Source organism: Papio anubis, chromosome 9, assembly GCF_008728515.1.
Source record: "Papio anubis isolate 15944 chromosome 9, Panubis1.0, whole genome shotgun sequence".
NCBI lineage: Eukaryota > Metazoa > Chordata > Mammalia > Primates > Cercopithecidae > Papio > Papio anubis.
Genome location: NC_044984.1, coordinates 116,646,266 through 116,667,094, shown reverse-complemented (window position 1 = coordinate 116,667,094; position 20,829 = coordinate 116,646,266). Strand labels below are relative to the sequence as shown.

Genomic DNA, 20,829 nt, shown 5'->3' with positions numbered 1-20,829 from the left:
TTGGTCTTTTAGAGAATCCAAGTTCATAAAAGACGCAGATGAAGAGAAAGCTTCCTTGCAGAAATCCATCAGCATAACTAGTGCCTTACTCACAGAAAAGGATGCCGAGCTGGAGAAACTGAGAAATGAGGTAGAGTACCACACAGGGTGCACGAGCTTTCACGCTGCCTCCTTTTGTTCAAACGCCCAGCCTAAGCTAAACAACTGTGTTTCAGGTCACAGTGCTCAGGGGAGAAAACGCCTCTGCCAAGTCCTTGCATTCAGTTGTTCAGACTCTAGAGTCTGATAAGGTGAAGCTTGAGCTCAAGGTAAAGAACTTGGAGCTTCAACTCAAAGAAAACAAGAGGCAGCTCAGCAGCTCCTCAGGTAAAGGACGCCTGCCCAGTGCTGCTCTGTACACCGCGCTTCCTCCCGAGGAGCCCTTTCTAGTAGAGATGCTCTTCGAAGACAGCTCTCGTGCTGCCCTGACCCTGACTCTCCTCAGGGTCTTCCACTACTTAATTGAGGGCTAACCCCACGTGCCTGCCATCCCCATTCCTGGGCCTTCTTGTGGTCTGTCAATGTTGTCACAAACCTACGATGATGACTGCCTGCTGCCATCCAGACTGAGGGGTCTTAAAGTACACAGCAGTGCAGGAGAAGAGGTGGTGCCTTTGGTGAAGAAGGGTGGATTGCCTGTGTACATTCAGATGGATGTGACAGGCATTCTTACCCAGGAGTTAGCAGGCCTGAGGGAGAGCACGACGTGAAGGGCAGGGCTGGTGTCTGTGAGACCCTGTAGGGTCCCGCAAGGGGACAGGAACTCATCCACGTGTGCTCAAAGTGGTGCATCTGGGAAGTCCACAGGAAAATGAGTTTTGAACACAGGCCCTTTCCCTGCAGTTTAGATTGTGATTAAAAATATACATCTCTTCTCCCTCCACTTTTTTTTTTTTTTTTCCTCAAATACAAGGTAATACGGACACTCAGGCAGACGAGGATGAAAGAGCCCAGGAGAGTCAGGTAATGTTCCTGCCTTATTGCTTTGCTTTCTTGCTATTTTTCAAAATCATTGAGTCTTTTGGTTTATTTTCCTTCTCATTTGATGCCTTTTGTATCATTTAGTCTTTTGAATGGGTAATACATTCCTCTAGTCCAAACATTAAACAGAATTAAACATATATACATTAAATATCCAAACCTTCTCTCTCTTCTGCTCAGTTCCCAACCCTGCAAACAGTTAATTACTGTTATTAGTGTCTTTCCTTTTCAGAGATTTTTTTAAAATGTGTATATAAGCCAACACTAATACAGTCTTCCCTCCCTTTTGTAACGTAGATAATGGCATACTCTACATAAACCGTTCTGCACTTATCTTTTTTATAGCTATGTAGTGTTCCATTACGTGGATTTACTATAATTTAGTCAGTTCCCTATTGGTTGACAATGACCCTTGGGATGTTTCTGATCCTTTGGGTGTATTATAAACAATGCTGTAAGGAATTATCTTGGGCAGCTATCATTTTACATATTTGTATTTCTGCAACATGAATTCCTAGAAGTAGAATTGCTCTGTCAAAGGGTTTGTTACTGATCTTAACCTTAAAAAGACTGATTTCTTGAAAACTCAGTCTCTTAAAGCAAAAATTAACAAAACAACTTTAGTTTTAAACTAAAAATGGGATTAGGCCAGGAATGGTGGCTCATCCCTGTAATTCCAGCACTTTGGGAGGCCAAGATGCGATGATTGCTTGAGCTCAAAAGTTTGAGACCAACCTGGACATAGCGAGACCCCATCTCTACAAAAAAAAAAAAAAAAAAAAAAAAAAAAAAAGGCCTGCAGCCTGGGTGACAGAGCAAGACCCTGTCTCAAAACAATTAATTAATTTAAAAAAATGTTAAGGGCCTGGGTCAGGTGCAGGGGCTCACGCCTATGATTCCAGCTCTTTGGAAGGCTGTGGCAAGCGGACTGCTTGAGATCAGAAGATCGAGACCAGCCTGAGCAACAATGGCAAGACCTTATCTCTACAAAAAATAAAATTACTGAGGCATGGTGACATGCTCCTGTAGTCCTAGTTACCCCAGAAGCTGAGGCAGGAGGATCACTTGAGTCCAGAAGGTTGAGGCTACAGTGAGCCATGATCATGCCACTGCACTTAGGCCTCACTGACAAAGGAAGAACCTGTCTCAGAAAAAAAAAAAGGTGGGGTGGGGGGCCCGGGCACAGCAGCTCACACCTGCAATCCCAGCACTTTGGTAGGCCAAGGTAGGCAGACCACTCGAGCCCAAGACCAGCCTGCGCAACATGGGCACTCCAACCTGGGTGACAGAGCAAGGCCCTGTCTCAAAACAGACAAAAATTTGTAGAAAGGGATTATATAAAGGCAAACTATTCTGTATTTGGAAATATAATTGTATACAGCAATAAACATCCATCTTTTAATTTTAATAATATATTTTGTATGTATTAGTCATGTTCAAAATTCAAAAGTACAAAAGCCACATTTTATTTTTAAATAAAAGAAAAACTCACCTTGAGGTTTTAGTTGCCAGACACCTCCCTTGAGGGGCATGAAACGATTCAACATTGTACAAACTTCCCATGGATTAGCATTGTCCTCTTTGTATGTCTACCGGGCTTAATAACTAACAGTGTCTTCTCTTCCCCCTTCCTTTCTGCTTCGGTCTGTTTCATCTGCTGCTGACAACACTTTTCTTCCCATCAGCAAATGGTTCGTTTCATGTTTCCTAATTTGCGTGCACACGTGTGTGTGTGTGTGTGTGTGTGTGTGTGTGTAGTTTCCCACTATACTTACATCCGTATTGTGGCTTTTTCTTCTTCCTGAAATGGAGCTCTTAACATGATGATGACTTAGAAAATGCACTTTGAGAAGTGAAGATAGACTCAGTAGGTCTGCCTTCATATGATGCTGGGATATGCTGCAGAGAAGGACTGCAGTGACTGCTAACTTTGCTTCATAACTCCCCAGCAGGAGAAAAAGACCAAATATTTCTTTAAAAAGTAAAATATTTTTGTATATATGTATGTGTATATCTATATATATTTTAAATATTATAAAGTGGGTTCTTTCAATTTAGAGAAATGAGATGTTTTTATTATTTGTAGAAGGAAGAAATTTTTTGTTTTTAAGTCAAAATGCCCTTCGTTTGAAAGGAAATGTTCAGGACAAGAGCAGTCCCTCCTGTTGGCCATCTTGTTGTCCCTGCTGCCCCAGGGCTCTTGGCACAGGTGCTTGCCCTCTGGGTGGTACCTGAACACCGCCTAGTTGGCGTGCTCGGCTGTCTCTCCTCGGCTGGGAGGGAGCTTTAGCTTTCTCCATTTTCCCTGAGGACATGTTTACTTATTGCTCCACCATTACCAGTCAGTTGATAAATGACAGTCTGAAGGAAATTTCCATGTGACTTTTTCAGATCTACAGAACAGAAAAATCCTGGATGTATTGTAGAGTTTAATGGAAGAACTAACCTTTTTATGCAGTGTGTGTGTGTGTGTGTGTGTGTGTGTCTGTGTATTTATCTGAGATGGAGTCTTGCTCTGTTGCCCAGGATGGAGTGCAGTGGTGTAGTCATGGCTCACTACAACACCCGCCTCCTGGGTTCAAGCGATTCTCCAGCCTCAGCCTCCTGAGTAGGTGGGACTACAGGCATACACCACCACACCTGGCTCATTTTTGTATTTTTACTAGAGACAGGGTATCACTATGTTGGCCATATTGGTCTTGAACTCCCGACCTCAGGTGATCTGCGTGCCTCGGCCTCCCAAATTGTTGGGATTACAGGCGTGAGCCACCGTGCCCGGCCAATATTTTTTATGTGGTAGAATGAAAACAAACTTGTGCCCATATATTCAGAAATGTAAGATTATGACTTTTGGAGAATGCAAGATTTTTCCTATTTAAAAAAAAATGTTTCTTATAGTTTTTCATGAACCAATAGCACTCCACCAACCCACAGACTTAGATGTTTAGGAATAATTTCATCTGGGCGCGGTGGCTCATGCCTGTAATCCCAGCACTTTGGGAGGCCAAGACTGGCGGATCACGAGGTCAGAAGTTTGAGACCAGTCTGGACAATATGATGAAACCCCGTCTCTATTAAAAATAGAAAAATTAGCCGGGTGTGGTGGCACATGCCTGTAGTCTCAGCTACTAGGGAGGCTGAGGCAGGAGAATCACTTGAACCTGGGAGGCAGAAGTTGCAGTGAGCCAAGATCGAGCCATTGCACTCCAGCCTGGGCAACAGAGCAAGACTCCGTCTCATAAATAAATAAATAATTTCATGGCCCAGCACAGTGGCTCACTCCTGTATTCCCAGCACTTTGGGAGGCCGAGGCGGGCGGATCACCTGAGGTCAGGAGTTTGACACCTGGCCTGGCCAACATAGTGAAACCCTGTTTCTACTAAAACTACAAAAATCAGATAGGCATGGTAGCACGTACCTGTAATCCCAGCTATTCAGGAGGCTGAGACAGGAGAATCGCTTGAACCCAAAAGACAGAGGCTGCAGTGAGCTGAGATCCTGACACTGCACTCCAGCCTAGGCAACAGAGCGAGAAAAAAAAAAAAAGAATAATTTCATTTGCCTCAAAAAGAAATGAAGTTTTACCCATGTTATACCTAGAAACATTTAATGAAGTATAATTTAAATGTTTTTTTAAATATAAAATAGCATCTACTCAGGAACATTTGAAGAAATCTGAAAGGTATGAGGGGGTAAAAGAAACTGCCATAGTCTTACCACCTAGACATAGCCTCATTTAAGTTCAGCTCTTTACTCACACAATCTCAGCATGCCTGTCCTTGGGGAGAGTGAAAAGCATGGGTTCCTAATAGCCACTGCTGGCCCCTTCTGCACATTTTGCCGCCAGAGCTTAAAAGTATAAACTTCATGACTTCTTGATGCTTCAGCTTATATATATTCTTGACATTTTACACATCTTTTTTTTTTTTTTTTAACAAATCAGATTGATTTCCTAAATTCAGTAATAGTGGACCTTCAAAGGAAGAATCAAGACCTCAAGATGAAGGTGGAAATGATGTCAGAAGCAGCCCTGAATGGGAACGGGGATGACCTGAACAATTATGACAGGTATTTCATATGAAGACATACTGATTGCTGTAATCCCAGCACTTTGGGAGGCCAAGGCGGGCAGATCACTTAAGGTCAGGAGTTCGAGACCAGCCTGGCCAACATAGTGAAACCTCGTCTCTACTAAAAATACAAAAGTTAGCCAGGTATAGTGGCGCATGCCTGTAATCCCAGCTACTTGGGAGGCTGAGGCAGGAGAACTGCTTGAGCCTTGGAGGTGGAGGTTGCAGTCAGCCAAGATTGTGCCACTGTACTCCAACCTGAGTGACAGAGCAAGACCTTGTCTCAAAAAAAGCCATACTGATTGGAACCTTAGTTTCATCAAAATAAATATGTTTTTAAAATCAGCTTCTCTAGGGGATTGTAAAAAGACGCAACAAAAAAAACCAATTGTTTTGCGGTTCCTTTGCCATAAATAGATTTCCGTAAATCTGGCAAGTGAGTGAGAGGAGACTACAAATGGTTTGATGTGAAAATTTTAAATGTGAGGCTGGCATGGTGGCCACACCTGTGATCCCAGCACTTTGGGAGGCCGAGGTGGGCAGATCACCTGGGGTCAGGAGTTCGAGACCAACTTGGCTAACCTGGCAAAACCCCATCTCTACTAAAAATACAAAAAAATTAGCTGACGGGGTGGTGCGCGCCTGTAATCCCAGCTACTCAGGAGGCTGAAGCAGGAGAATTGCTTGCACCCAGGAGGCGGAGGTTGCAGTAAGCCAAGATCATGCCACTGCACTGCCAGCCTGGGTGACAGAGTGAGACTGCATCTCAAAAAATCAAACAAACAAAAAAACTTTAAATGTGGAATAATGTAGTACTTATATTGGAGGCTCACAGACTTGACCATAGTTAGTTCATGCTTAATTTTTTAAATTCTTTGCAAGTGTTCTTGTCTCTTCAGTTTCTTCTTACACATTTTCTGATTTCACACATTGACATTTGTAGCGATGATCAGGAGAAACAGTCCAAGAAGAAACCTCGCCTCTTCTGTGACATTTGTGACTGCTTTGATCTCCACGATACAGAGGATTGTCCTACCCAGGCACAGATGTCAGAGGACCCTCCCCATTCCACACACCATGGCAGTCGGGGTGAGGAGCGCCCATACTGTGAAATCTGTGAGATGTTTGGACACTGGGCCACCAACTGCAATGACGACGAGACCTTCTGATGAAGCCTCAAGTGGAGGACACGGCTCTCTCAGATGCACTCGCACTGACACAGCGTAACACCAGCATTGTGTGTGCAGACTCCAAGAGAACTCATGGTATTTTTTACCCCATCAGCAAATCTAGGAAAATATTTTGATCTTCAACAAATTGCCCTTTAGTCTCCCCTTATGAGTTAGAAGAATAAATATTTAGTAGGTGAGTTTTCACCTCGAATTTTGTTTTCTTGATTTTCAAGTTTGAAGACATTGCACCAGATGCCATTACATTTATTGTCCCTAGACCTCATAGAAAAATCCCTACCCTTATAATACCTTATTTAAGTAACTTTAAATTATGCCGTTACTTTTCATATTTGCACTAAAATATTTCCAGGCTGCATTTGTATATTTAGATTTTTTGGTTAAGCTTTGACACTGGAATGAGTTGAAAAAATGTGCCATTTTGCATTTTCATCTACTCATTTAAAGTATTTTATTCTTATTCAAAGAAATATCTGAGTTCTTTGCACTACCTGTTATCAGTAGTGCCTTTGTTTCAGGCTTGATAATACTTAGGTGTGATTATAAAATCATGAAGCAGGTAAAGGGAGGGGAAAGCCCCCAAACTGCTGTGGGGACATTTGATAATCTATATGCTGCACCCACTTAATCTACTGTGGTGTTTTGTTTATTAGTTTTCCATAATTTCAGCTTCTATATATTATATGTATATATTTTTTAAAAATCTATATTTTGGGAAAAAAACATACACAATGTGTCTTTCTTTTTGGATATTTACCTTTTTGAAAAAGAAAACACTTAAAATGATCATTAGGACATAACGGACTAGGCCAGACATAGCATCATGCGGCTTTGCAACATTTTCATTTGTTTGTTTTCCTTTTATTTCTTAAACAGATTTAAATAACCGGAGGAATTTTCTCCAATTTTGTTTCCTTCTCTAGCAGGTATCCCCAGCAGTCAGTTAACAATAAGCCAGTATAAAACGCCTAAATTAACCAGTCTACAATCTTCCTTTACAAGTTTTTTTACTGTTTTTAGATGAATGTACGATGAGAAATTCAACATTAATAATTTTGGATTTTCTTATCACAAAAAAGAAAATGAAGGACCTCAAAGCACCAGAACAGTTTATCGACCAGTTTGAATCTATTTATCTTCATTTGAATGTCTTCTAGAATATGTAAAAAGGAATAAAATGTATCTTCCATGCCACATGTACAATAAGAACTTCTATAATTGTATATATGCCTTTGATGTATTTTCCCCTCAAGATGATCAACTGTGTGTTTGACAGTGAATATTAAATCTGTTACCAGTTGAAATTTTTGGTTATAAATGTAATACAAATTGTTTCACAAACAGAAAACATGTAAAGCAGTATTAAAATTTGGCCAAACAAGTGTTCTGTATCTACTTTAATAAATGGTTATTCGTTTTTGTTTTGTGGGTTTGGTTTTGTTTGAGACAGGGTCTCACTTTGTTGCCCAGGCTGTGGATTGCTGCAACCTCCAACTCCTGGGCTCAACCAATCCTCTCGCCTCAACCACTGAAGTAGCTAGGACTACAGGCAAGTGCCACCACACCTTGCCAATTTTTTTTTTTTTTTTCCCGAGACGGAGTCTCGCTCTGTCGCCCAGGCTGGACTGCAGTGGCTCAATCTCAGCTCACTGCAAGCTCCGCCTCCCGGGTTGACGCCATTTTCCTGCCTCAGCCTCCCAAGTAGCTGGGACTATAGGCATCTGCCACCACGCCCAGTTAGTTTTTTGTATTTTTAGTGGAGATGGGGTTTCACCATGTTAGCCAGGATGGTCTCGATCTCCTGACCGTGATCCGCCCACCTTGGCCTCCCAAAGTGCTGGGATTACAACGCCTGGCTAATTTTTTAATTTTTTTGTAGAGAGTGAGTCTCCCTATGTTGCCCAGGCTGGTTTTGAACTCCTGGGTTCAAGCGATCCTCCCACCACAGCCTCCTACAGTGTTGGGAGTACAGGTGTGAGCTGTACTTGCCCAGTCAATAAATGGCTATTCTTTTTTGCTAATGGTAGTAAACTGATATTCTCAGGTTTGTCATAATGGTTTTACTTCAAATGATCAAACCCTATACAGTCATATAGCAATTTCTACTGCAGTCTTGTTACTAAATGGTTTTTAAGAAATTGGTGGCTGGCTGGGCGCGGAGGCTCACGCCTGTAATCCCAGCACTTTGGGAGGCAGAGGTGGGCAGATCACGAGGTCAGGAGATCAAGACCATCCTGGCTAACACGGTGAAACCCCATCTCTACAACAAATATAAAAAATTAGCTGGGTGTGGTGGCGGGCGCCTGTAGTCCCAGCTACTTGGGAGGCTGAGGCAGGAGAATGGCGTGAACCCGGGAGGCGGAGATTGCAGTGAGCCGAGATTGCACCACTGCACTGAAGCCTGGGCGACAGCGAGACTCCATCTCACCAAAAAAAAAAAAAAAATTGGGGGCTGGGCGTGGTGGCTCACACCTGTAATCTCAGCACTTTGGGAGGCCAAGGTGGGCGAATCACGAGGTCAGGAGATTGAGACCATCCTGGCTAACACGGTCAAACCCCGTCTCTACTAAAAAAATACAAAAAATTAGCCAGGCATGGTGGCACATGCCTGTAGTCCCAGCTACTAGGGAGGCTGAGGCAGGAGAATTGCTTGAACTCAGGAGGCAGAGGTTGCAGTGAGCCGAGATTGTGCCACTGCACTCCAGCCGGGGTGACAGAGCAAGACTCCGTCTCAAAAAAAGGTAAGCTATGCACTCAAAGAAGGAAATTTTCATCTTTGACCAGATCCCAAAAAGCCCATTTCCACCCCAAAGTATTGAAACGCATATATTCTACTAATATTAATAATTTATTGAGCAATTAAGTTCCAGGCACCCAGCTAAGCCTCTCACGTGGACTACACGATGAAATTCATGTCCTCTTTGGTCCTCACTACAACTCAGAGGTAACATGATTTTACTGAGGTACAGTAATTTTACTGAGGCAAGTGGTGGGACCTGGATTCCAGAAGCAATACTGTTTTGTGTGAAATGCCACATCGCTGTAAAAGTCTGTTAGGAAGGGATTACCCCCCTCCCCCCCAAAAAAAAAGTCCACTCAAGATTCCCTCGACTCCTCACCATACTCATACATTTTAGCTCACAAATCAAAACAGCCTTGATTAGTGCAAAGCTAAGAACCTTCTGACTGCTATAATTTAAAATATTTGAGCAGTGGGTGGCGTGCTTCCAGCTACTCCGGCGCTGAGGTGGGAGGATCACTTGAGCCCGGGAGGTAGAGGCTGCAGTGAGCTATGATCACGTCACTGCACTCCAGCCTGGGCGACAGGGTGAGACCGTCTCAAAAAAATGTTTTTTTTTTTTTCTATCCAAATTTGGCCTTAAGATATCATCTTACAGCAAGTACCTTTGCTGCAAATAAAAATTCGCGATTTTTAAAAGGGACAAGAGAGAGTCAATGTTTTGTTTGGTTGGTTGGTTGGCTGGTTGTTTTGTTGTTGTTGTTGTTTGAGACGAAGTCGGCCCAGGCTGGTCTCGGACTCCCGGCCTCAAGCTATCACTCCTACCTCGGCCTCTTAAAGCGCTGGGATTACAGGTGTAAGCCACCGCGCCCGGTCTACTCCAGATCTTTAAAATCGCTTTTCAGCGCCCGACGACTCCTGGAGTGACCAGGTTCTGAAACGCGCCCTGGGTCTTGGCGAGAATCTGAACAACCACCGGGGTAGAAGAAAGAGGTGGACACTAGGGCCAGGCGAGGTAGAACCGAACCCGGTAGCTTCCGTTTTCCGAGTTGGCATGCGCAGCCGCACCTGTCACGTGGACGCGTTGTCACGTGACTGCGTCAGTGGTCCTCGCGTTGGAACCGGCGGACGTGGTTGGCGTTGTGGGGCAGGGGGTGCTGGGGCAAGATGGCGGCACACCTGTCCTATGGGCGAGTGAACCTAAACGTGCTGCGCGAGGCGGTGCGTCGCGAGCTGCGCGAGTTCCTGGACAAGTGCGCAGGAAGCAAGGTGAGGGGCGGGAGGCAGCGCCACCGCCCTCGCCTCCCTTGGTCCGGCCTGGCTTAATCCGTTCCCTGCCGCCTGAGTTCGCGGTTTACGAGGTCCCCGGGGCTTCCAAGGAGACGAGCCTCAGGGCCCTTTTACCTGCACCCCTGTAGCGATGAAGGGGGGGCCCTGGGCGTACAGCATGGAGCCGGAGTGGCACCGCGACTGTTTTGTGAGAGCAGAGTAAGCCACTGTGATAGCCCGGCCGCTGATGAGCCGGTTTACGTCAGGTGTTTCCTCTGCTGCCTGCCGAGGCACCGGACGGGTCGGCGGTCCAACAATGTGGATGGTCCAGTGTCCATTCATTACGGGGATCATACGTGTCAGTAGAAATCGTACCTTAGAAACTCTCTTGAAACACCAGCACCTTGCAACCTGCTGCTCACGCGTGTTAAGAGAGAAGTTGTAATCATCTGGGCTTTTAACCTGGCCTCCTAAGATAGTATGACTTATCTAGTAGCACCGTTTTCACAAGGGAGTCAGGAACTAGATCAGAGATTTTATAGGATTTGTTTTAAATGATGTCACCTGTCCTTCATCCTCTTAGGGTTTATCTGTCACCCTAAGTTACTGACAGTACAACTGTGAAAAGTCGAACTGGGGAGCCTCAGTCTTGGAGAGAACAGAACCCGAAGAGGTAGAGTAGGTGCTAGCAGCCTTTGAGAGAAAAAAACAGGCTACATCATAGGGGTCCAGTTTCAATTCAGCAAAGGATGCTGAAATCTGAATAGCATCATAGATTGTATCAATGTCAATTTCCTGGTTGTAATATGTTACCCCTGGAGGAAACTGAGCAAAGTGTACAGGCGCTCGCTCTGTATTATTTCTTTTAATTAAATGTTAATGTACAATTATTTAAATAAATATTTTAATTTAAGAAAAAAATTTATACTGGAGTTAAGCAGTAGAAATACTCATAGGGGTCCAGAGCAGTGACTCGTGGTGTCAAAAAGTCCTAGGTTGGAGTCCTCACTCCCTTACACTCTGTATGGTCTAAGGTCTCTATATGGCCTTGGAAAGTTACTTAAACTTACTGAGCTTTTAAGAATTTTCTCTTCTGGCCAGGCGTGGTGGAAGAGGAAGTGCAATGTAATCCCAGCACTTTGGGAGGCCACGGCAGGCAGATCGCTTGAGCCCAGAGTTGGAAACCAGCCTAGGCAACATGGCGAAATCTCATCTCTACTAAAACACAAATTAGCCTGATGTGGTGGCACACACCTGTAGTCCCGGTTACTCCAGAGGCTGAGACAGGAAGATCACCTGTGCCCAGGAAATCGAGGCAGTGAGCTGTGATTCCACCACTGCCCTGTCTCCAAAAAAAAAAAAAAAATCCTCTTTTGCCAAAATAAGATTTGTGATACCTATATCGTAGGTTTTAATTCTGTATAATTGACAATTTCCATATAGCTCAATTTGATAAATCCATGACACAGATATACAAGGATGTGAATGTGGTCAGAAGTAATTAAATTTTTTTTTATTCGGCTGCATGCATTGGCTCATGCTTGTCATCCCACCACTTTGGAAGGACAAGGTGGGTGGATCACCTTAGGTCAGGAGTTCGAGACCAGCCTGGGCAACATAGTGAAACCTCATCTCTACTAAAAGTACAAAAATTGGCCAGGCATGGTGGTACATGCCTATAATCCCAGCTACTCAGGAGGCTGAGGCAGGAGAATCACTTGAACCCTGGAGGTGGAGGTTGCAGTGTGCTGAGATCACACCACTGTACTCTAGCCTGGGCAACACTCAAGACTCTGTCTCAAAAATGAAATAACAGCAAAACCCCAAACATTTTTAAATTCTTTTTTCTGCTTTATTGTTATTTTAATCTTGTAACACTAAGAGAAAATTTTTTAACCCAGAATTTGAAGCAAATATTCCTCCTGTTTATGATAGGCAATTTTTTATTGATATTGTTAAAATTCCTGATATTAACTATAATAAGAGAATGTTTCTCCCCTCTTACAGGCAATAGTTTGGGATGAATACCTAACTGGACCCTTTGGCCTGATTGCACAGTATTCACTATTGAAGGTAAATGAGCTATTTGAGTTTTGTTAGGGGATTAATAATTCTGTACTTCAGCAGTTATGATAGGATTTTATATTTCTTCCTGAATCATTGGTTTGCAAAGCTGTTTGGTCTTTATAAACACTAATACTAGTGCCCGATTAACATTTTGTATCCATTGGCCAGTGATTCTGTACTGATTCTAGCATTATATTATGTGACCATTACCTGGTGTCTTTGATAGTTCATCATGTAAGCATCATTTGAATGCTGATGCAGTAACAGTGGCTTTAGGGCCGGGCGCGGTGGCTCATGCCTGTAATCCCAGCACTTTGGGAGGCCGAGGCGGGTGGATTACGAGGTCAGGACTTCAGGACCAGCCTGGCTAATGTGGTGAAACTCTGTCTCTACTAAAAATACAAAAATTAGCTGGGCACGGAGGTGCGCGCCTGTAATCCCAGATACTCGGAAAGCTGAAGCAGGAGAATCACTTGAACCCAGGAGGCGGAGGTCGGAGGTTGCAGTGAGCCAAGATCGCGCCGTTGCGCTCCAGCCTGGGTGACAGGGCGAGACTCCCTCTCAGAAAAAAAAAAAAAAACAACAACAGTGGCTTTATACTGAAACTTTGTCCTTTATGTATTTGGCTTTGAGGGAATCTAAATTTCGATATTAAAATATTAACATGCACTTGATTGGGGGTATTTATGATTTCTGAGTCTGAAAATGACAGGCAAATTTCAGTCTTTTTGTTAACCTTTTGTGTATGTGTTTGCCTAGGAACATGAAGTGGAAAAAATGTTCACACTTAAAGGGAATCGTTTGCCGGCAGCTGATGTCAAGAATATTATTTTTTTTGTCAGACCCAGGCTAGAGTTGATGGATATAATTGCTGAAAACGTGCTCAGGTATCTCAGAGCTTGTGTTTGATCTAAAAGAGTTTGGTCCTTATGATGCTTTTAATGTATGAGCTCCTTCTCATGGAAGACTCTCACTCTTGCCAGTGCAAGGTGGTCTTTTGAAAAACTGGGATAAGCATGGAAGAATATGAAAGAGAAGATGGGGGCTGGGGGAAGGTGGAAATGGTTAATGGGTACAAAAAAAAATAGAATGAATAAGACTTACTATTTGATAGCACAGCAGGGGGACTATAGTTAATAATAACTTAATTACATATTTTTAAACTTGAAGAGTGAGGCTGGGCATGGTGGATCACACTTGTAATCCCAGCATTTTGAGAGGCCAGAGCAGGTGGATCACTTGAGGTTAGGGGTTCGAGACCAGCCTGGCCAACATAGTGAAACCCCGTCTCTACTAAAAATACAAAAATTAGCCAGGTGTGGTGGCGTGTGCCTGTAGTCCCAGCTACTCGGGAGACTGAGGCATGATAATCTTTTGAACCTGGGAGGCAGAGGTTGCAGTGAGCTGAGATCACGCCACTGCACTCCAGCCTGGGCGACAGAGGGAGACTCCGTCTCAAAAAAAGAAAAGAGTGTAATTGGATTGTTTGTAACTCAAAGAATAAGTGCTTGAGAGGATGTGCCCGCCTGTTCTCCATGATGTTCTTATTTCCCACTGCATGCCCATATCAAAACATCTCATGGACCCCATAAATACATGTGCCTGCTATGTACCCCCCAAAAATTGAAAATAGAGAAGATGGGAAACTTAGGAGGTCGTTCTCAGCAGTTTGAGAGGAGGATTATCCTATAACCCCATTCCTTCAGGATAGCCAAAAGCTTAAACCTGTGTCAGTAAAAAGGACCTAGTTTAAAAAAATAAACCTCCAGCAGTAATTTTTAAATATACTGCATGTACTTGAATTTCATAAGCAAAAAAAAAAAAAAAAAAGCTGATTAAAATTTAATATAGCATCCAGTCTATAGAGGAAGTGCTCCCAGCCCAGTCTCCACTCTGTGGTACAATTGATTGTTGCAGCCCCTAAAATCTTAAAAGCATGTGGGCTATTTTTGGAAGTCCTCTGTCAAGGAGAGTAAGGCCGGGAGTCAAGAGTGATCTTTCATTTTAATTTAAGACTCTTTGTGGCTGCATTGCTTCGGTTGAAGAACCATTTGTTTTTAGTGAGACACAGATACCCTATTTCAATAAACCTGAGAGCTTTAATGCCCCATAAATGGTTTAAGAGAATGCTAGAAAGTTCTAGCCAGGACTCAGTGCTGCTTTCCTGTCGGGGAAGAAAGAGAGAGAGAGTGGGCACAGCTGTAACACTTTCTGTCTGAGAGTCAGTTTATGGTTATTTTTTTGAGACACAGTCTCACTCTGTTGCCCAGGCTGGAGTGCAGTGGTGGGATCTCTGCTCACTGCAACCTCTGCCTCCAGGGTTCAAGCAATTCTCCTGCCTTAGCCTCCCAAGTAGCTGAGATTACAGGCACACCATACCCAGCTAATTTTTGTATATTTTATTTTATTTTTTATTTTGGGATGGAATCTCACTCTGTTGCCCAGGCTGGAGTGCAGTGGCGTGGTCTTGGCTTACTGCAACCTCTGCCTCCCGGGTTCAAGTGATTCTCTTTCCTCAGCTTCCCGAGTAGCTGGGATTACAGGTTCCTGCCACCATGCCCGGCTAATTTTTGGTATTTTTAGTAGAGATGGGGTTTCACCATGTTGACTAGGCTGGTCTCGAACTCCTGACCTTGTGATCCGCCCGCCTGGGCCTCCCAGAGTGCTGGGATTACAGGTGTGAGACACTGTGCCCAGCCATTTTTGTATATTTTATAGAAATGGGGTTTTGCCCTCTTGACCAGGCTGGTCTCGAACTCCTGACCTCAAGTGATCTGCCCACCTTGGCCTCCCAAAGTGTTGGGATTACAGTTGTGAGCCACTGCACCCAGCCTGAGAGTCAGTATTTATATTATTTATCTAGCCAGCATTTATTTAGTGCCTGCTGTGTGCCAGGCAGTGGGGATAAAAAAAGCAAAGTGGTCTATGACTTTTAGGAGCTCATAAGCTAACAAATGTTGCTTCCTTTGCAGTGAAGATAGACGAGGCCCAACGAGAGATTTTCATATTCTGTTTGTGCCACGCCGTAGCCTGTTGTGCGAACAGCGATTGAAGGATCTGGGAGTCTTGGGATCCTTTATTCACAGGGAGGAGTACAGCTTAGATCTCATTCCATTCGATGGGGATCTCTTATCCATGGAATCAGAGGGTGCGTTCAAAGTAAGTTTGGCATTTCCTTAACTTGAGGCATTAATTTTTGCCCAGTTTCTGAGTGTGAAAGTATCACAGTATTGATTACTGTGAAGCTGAGTCCCGTTTTATATGTTTACTGATGCTTCAGATTTTCTATTCAAAAAATTGTTCATTTTCTTTGCCCATTTTTTTCTCTTTGAGTAATTCTTTGTATATTCTAGATGTTGACCATTATGGGTTATAAAAGCTGCAAGTATCTTCCCAGTCTGTGACTTGTCTTTCAACTTTGTTTTTTGTTGTTGTTTAATTTTATTTTATTTTGAGATGGAGTCTCGCTCTGTCGCCCAGGCTGGAGCACAGTGGTGTGGTCTCGGCTCACTGGAACCTCCGCCTCCTGGGTTCAAGGGATTCTCCTGCCTCAGCCTCCTGAGTAGCTGAGATTACAGGCGTGTGCCACTATGCCCAGATAATTTTTGTATTTTTAGTACAGATGGGGTTTCACCATGTTGGTTTGCCAGGATGGTCTTGATCTCTTGACCTCGTGATCCGCCCGCCTCGGCCTCCCTAAGTGCTGAGATTACAGGCGTGAGCCACTGTACCCGGCTTAACTTTCTGTATAATGTCTTTTATCATGTAGACACTTCCCATTAAAAGTAGTTAAATTTTAAAATAATAGCTTTATTTATTATAACTCACAATACTGGCTGAGCTAAGTGGCTCATTACTGTAATCCCAGCACTTTAGGAGGCTGAGGCGGGTGGATCACCTGAGATCAGGAGTTTGAGACCAGCCTGGGAAACATGGGGAAACCCCGTCTCTACTAAAAATACAAAAATTAGCCGGGTGTGGTGGTGGGTGCCTGTGGTCCCAGCTACTCAGGAGGCTGAGGCAGGAGAATCACTTGAACCTGGGAGGTGGAAGTTGCAGTGAGCTGAGATCACGTCACTGCATTCCAGCTTGGATGACAGAGGGAGACTCTATCTCAAAAAAAAATAAAAACAGAACCAAAACTCACAATGCCATGAAATTCTCTCCTTTAAGGTGTGAAATTCCAGTGGTTTTTAGTGTATTCACAAAGTTGTGCAACTATCTCCACTATCTAAGTATGGCACATTTTAACTATCCCAAAAAGAATTCCCATGCCCAGTAGCAGTCCTTCCCTATCTTTCCTCCCCCCAGCCTCTGGCAGCCACTAATCTAGTTCAGTCTGTATGAATTCACCTATTCTGGAGTTTTCTTTTTTTTCTTTTTTTGAGGTAGAGTCTCACTCTTTTGCCCAGGTTGGAATGCAGTGACATGATCATACCTCACTGCAGCCTTAACCTCCTAGGCTTGAGTGATCTTCCAGCCTCAGCATTTTGAGTAGCTGGAACTACAGGCATGTGCCACCACACCTGGCTAACTTTTAAAAATTTCTTTTATTTCTATTTTTATTTTTTGGAGAGACAGCATCTTACTATGTTGTCCAGGCTGGTTTTGAACTTATTCTGGAGATTTCTTAGAAATGAAATCCTGTAATACATATGTGGTCCTTTGTGTCTGGCATCTTCACTTAGTATAATGTTTTCAGGGTTCATCCAGGTTGAAGCCTGTGTGAGGCCTTCATTCCTTCGTATTGCTGAATAGTATTCCATTGTAATGATATTATCATTCATCAGTTGATGGACATCTGATGGGTTGTTGCCACTTTCTGGCTGTCACAATACTGCGAATATTGTGAAAAGTTTTTATGTGGATGTATGGTTTCATTTCTCTTAGATATACCTAGGAGTAGAGACTGGGCGTGGTGGCTCACGCCTGTGATCCTAGCACTTTGGGAGGCTGAGGTGGGTGGATCACCTGAGGTTGGGAGTTCGAGACCAGCCTGTCCAACATGGAGAAACTCCATCTTTACTGAAAATACAAAATCAGCCGGGCATGGTGGCACATGCCTGTAATCCCAGCTACTTGGGAGGCCAAGACAGGAGAATCGCTTGAACCTGGGAGGTGGAGGTTGCAGTGAGCCAAGATTACACCATTGCACTACAGCCTGGGCAACAAGAGTGAAACTCTGTCTTAAATAAATAAATAAATACACACGCGCACACACACACACCCCCCTAGGAATAGAATTGCTGAGTCACGTGGTAACTCTACATTTAACAATTGGAGGAGCTGCGAAACTTTTGCACTGAAGCTGTACCATTTGTACTCCTAGCAGCAGTGTGTGAGGGTTCCAGTTGTATATCCCCATGGACGTACTTGTTATTCTGTCTTTTTTTTTTTTTTTTGAGACGGATTGTCACTTTGTCACCCAGCCTGGAGTGCAGTGGCGCGATCTCGATCTTGGCACACTGCAACCTCTGCCTCCTGGGCTCAAGCGATTCTCCCGCCTCAGCTTCCTGAGTAGCTGGGATTACAGATATATGATTTCCAAATATTTTCTTTTGTTCTGTGAGTTCTTTTCACTTTCTTGGTGAAATTGGTGTCGTTCAGTGCACTAAAGTTTTACATTTTGATGAAGTCCCTTTTATCCTGTTTTCCTCTTGTTACTTGTGCTTTCAGTATCATCTCTGAGAAACCGTTGTCTACCCCAGGATCATAAAGATTCACTCTGAGGTTTCCTTCTAGGAGTTTTATAATTTTTTATTTTTTAAAGAGACGGGTCTTACTATGTTGCCCAGGCTGGTCTCAAACTCCTCTGAGCTCAGGCAATCCTCCCACCTCAGCCTCCCAAAGTGCTGGGATTACAGGCATGAGCCACCATGCCCAGCTTATGATTTTTTTACATCTTACGTTTAGGTCTTCAACCCATTTTAAGTTAATTCTGTATATAATGCGAGGTGGGGGTCCAAATTTCATTTTTTGCACATGGATATGTGTTTGTTCCAGCACTATTTGTTGAAAAAACTGTGTTTTCCTCATTGAATTGTCTTGGTACCCTTGTCAAAAATCAACTGTTCACAAACGTAAGGGTCTGTTTTTGGTCTTTCAGTTCTCTTCCACTGATCTGTATGTCCGTATGTCCGTCCTTATGCCAGTACTACACTGTCTTGATTACAGTAGCTTTGCCATAAGCTTTGAAATCAGAAGTGTGAGTCTTTCATCCTAAGGCAGGTAAATATATCACTTTTGTTCTTTTAGATTGTGCTTTTTGAGTCTTCATAAATCTTCTACTCTGCATACAAAGAAGGAAATCTTTTGTTTTTTTTTTTTTTTGAGATGATGTCTCACACTGTCACCCAGACTGGAGTGCAATGGCGCGATCTTGGCTCACTGCACCCTTTGCCTCCTGGGTTCAAATAGTTCTCCTGCCTCAGCCTCCTAAGTAACTAGGATTACAAGGCACATGCTGCCATGCCCAGCTAATTTTGTTGTATATTAGTGGAGATGGGGTTTCACCGACTTGTCCAAGCTGGTCTTGAACTCTTAAGCTTCCACCCACGCCAGCCCCTTTTTGTTTTTTTTTTTTTTTTTTGAGGCAGAGTCTCACTTTGTTGCCCAGGCTGGAGTGCAGTGGCACAATCTCGGCTCACTGCAACCTCCGCCTTCTGGGTTCAAGTGATTATCTTGCCTCAGCCTCCCAAGTAGCTGGGATTACAGGCATCTGCCACCACGCCTGCCTAATTTTTGTATTTTTAGTAGAGACAGGATTTCACCATGTTGCCCAGGCTGATCTCGATATCCTGACCTCAGATGATCCACCTGCCTTGTCCTCAGAAAGTGCTGGAATTACAGGCGTGAGCCACTGTGCCCAGCCTGAAGCTACTTTTTACCCCAGTTCTCAGACTGCCGCTTATCCCAGAAGCAATCACTATTTCTCTTTTTATTTTTTTGGGGGGGATATTATATGCAGCTACAGCTCGTAGTATATAATCCCTCTCCACTTTTGTACAAGTAGTAGCATATGACATATACACTTTGGTATGTTGCGTTATTCTCTTAATAATATATCTGAGTCATTTTCTACCACATATGGCAATGCTTGTGTTATTCTCATTTGAAGCTGTATAAAGTTCCATTGTTTGGATGTACCAGAATGTATTCAATCAGCCTTCTAGTGGAGGGCATTTTTTTCCTCCCTATGCTGTTGGAGGCCATGCTACCGATAATGAGTCTGTATGTAGGCCCCTCTGCACTTGCGCCCTTTGCAGGCTGCCTTTGCCTTGGTCGTTTCTTTTGATATTGCTTCTGGTAGTTTTGGCTGTGTGTATGTTTTTAACATAATCACAGTTATCCATGTTTCTTTGATTTATGAGTTTATGATGCTGCTGCTGCTGCCGGTGGTGCTGCTCTGGAGACTAGAACTTTTTTTTTTAATTGTTTTTGAGACAGATTCTCACTCAGTCACCCAGGCTGGGGTGCAGTGGCATAATCTCAGCTCACTGCAACTTCCACCTCCCCAGTTCAAGCAATTCTCCTGTCTTAGCCATTGAGTAACTGGGATTACAGGCACATGCCACCATGCCCAGCTAATTTTTGTATTTGTAGTAGAGATGGGGTTTCACCATGTTGGCCAGGCTGGTCTCGAACTCCTGACCTCAAGAGATCTGCCCTCCTCAGCCTCCCAAACTGCTGGGATCGCAGGTGTGAGCCGCTGTGCCTGGCCTTTTTTTCTTCTTACCAATAAAATACTTAGAAGGTAGAGACTAGAACTTTAGAGGACCACTGGTATAGTACATAAAATTATTCGAATCATTTTTTTCCCCGTTGTGTTGTCACAGAGATCACCTCGTTAAAAGAGTTAATTTGTTGACAGTTTTCACAAAAGGGGGGGAAATGCAACTTATTTAAAAAAATAAAATAGGCCAGGCACAGTGGTTCATGCCTGTAATCCCAGCACTTTGGGAGACCAAGGTGGGAGGATCACTTAAGGCCAGGAGTTCGAGACCAGCCTGGGCAACAGAGTGAGGCCCTGTCTTTACAAAAAATTAGCCAAGCATGGTGATGTGCACCTGTCATTCCAGCTATTCAGGAGGCTGAGGCAGAAGAAGGATCACCTGAGCCCAGGAGGTTGAGGCTGCAGGGAGCTGTGATCACACCAATGCACTCCTGCCTGGGTGACAGAGTGAGACATGGCCACAGAAAAAAGTGAAAAATAAAAAAGTTAATCTTGGACAGTAGAAGTCAGTGGCACTACCAACTAGTGCTATAACCAGGGGACTTTCTTGGCTTTTTTTTTTTTTTTTTTTTTTTGAGACAGAGTCTCACTCACTCTTGTTCCCCAGGCTGGAGTGCGGTGGCGCAATCTCGGCTCACTGCAACCTCCGCCTCCCAGGTTCAAGCGATTCTCCTGCCTCAACTTCCTGAGTAGATGGAATTAGGTGCCCACCACCACACCTGGCTAATTTTTTGTATTTTT

The 20,829-nt window shown here is 43.8% G+C and overlaps 2 protein-coding genes across 21 annotated transcripts in view; both read left to right on the top strand.

Moving 5' to 3' along the window:
• Nucleotides 1-7,697, top strand: part of CLIP1 (CAP-Gly domain containing linker protein 1) — a 152,605-nt gene extending 144,908 nt beyond the window's left edge. For 9 of the 15 annotated variants that reach the window (XM_009181909.3, XM_009181908.3, XM_009181905.3 and 6 more), the window contains 6 exons: nt 13-130; nt 216-366; nt 953-1,002; nt 2,706-2,711; nt 4,964-5,088; nt 6,034-7,697. In XM_009181909.3, coding sequence (XP_009180173.2) covers nt 13-130; nt 216-366; nt 953-1,002; nt 2,706-2,711; nt 4,964-5,088; nt 6,034-6,259 — 676 coding nt within the window. In that variant the 3' untranslated portion in view covers nt 6,260-7,697. The remainder of the gene's footprint in view (nt 1-12; nt 131-215; nt 367-952; nt 1,003-2,705; nt 2,712-4,963; nt 5,089-6,033) is intronic. The other 6 variants (XM_009181904.3, XM_009181912.3, XM_003907310.4 and 3 more) reach the window with 4 other exon arrangements.
• Nucleotides 7,698-10,080: 2,383 nt separating this feature from the next.
• Nucleotides 10,081-20,829, top strand: part of VPS33A (VPS33A core subunit of CORVET and HOPS complexes) — a 33,815-nt gene continuing 23,066 nt past the window's right edge. For 3 of the 6 annotated variants that reach the window (XM_003907305.3, XM_021923063.2, XM_021923062.2), the window contains exons 1-4: nt 10,081-10,289; nt 12,297-12,362; nt 13,116-13,243; nt 15,329-15,515. In XM_003907305.3, coding sequence (XP_003907354.1) covers nt 10,188-10,289; nt 12,297-12,362; nt 13,116-13,243; nt 15,329-15,515 — 483 coding nt within the window. In that variant the 5' untranslated portion in view covers nt 10,081-10,187. Of the gene's footprint in view, nt 10,290-10,375; nt 10,509-10,536; nt 10,591-12,296; nt 12,363-13,115; nt 13,244-15,328; nt 15,516-20,829 lie in introns of those variants that run through there. The other 3 variants (XM_021923064.2, XM_009181893.4, XM_021923065.2) reach the window with 3 other exon arrangements.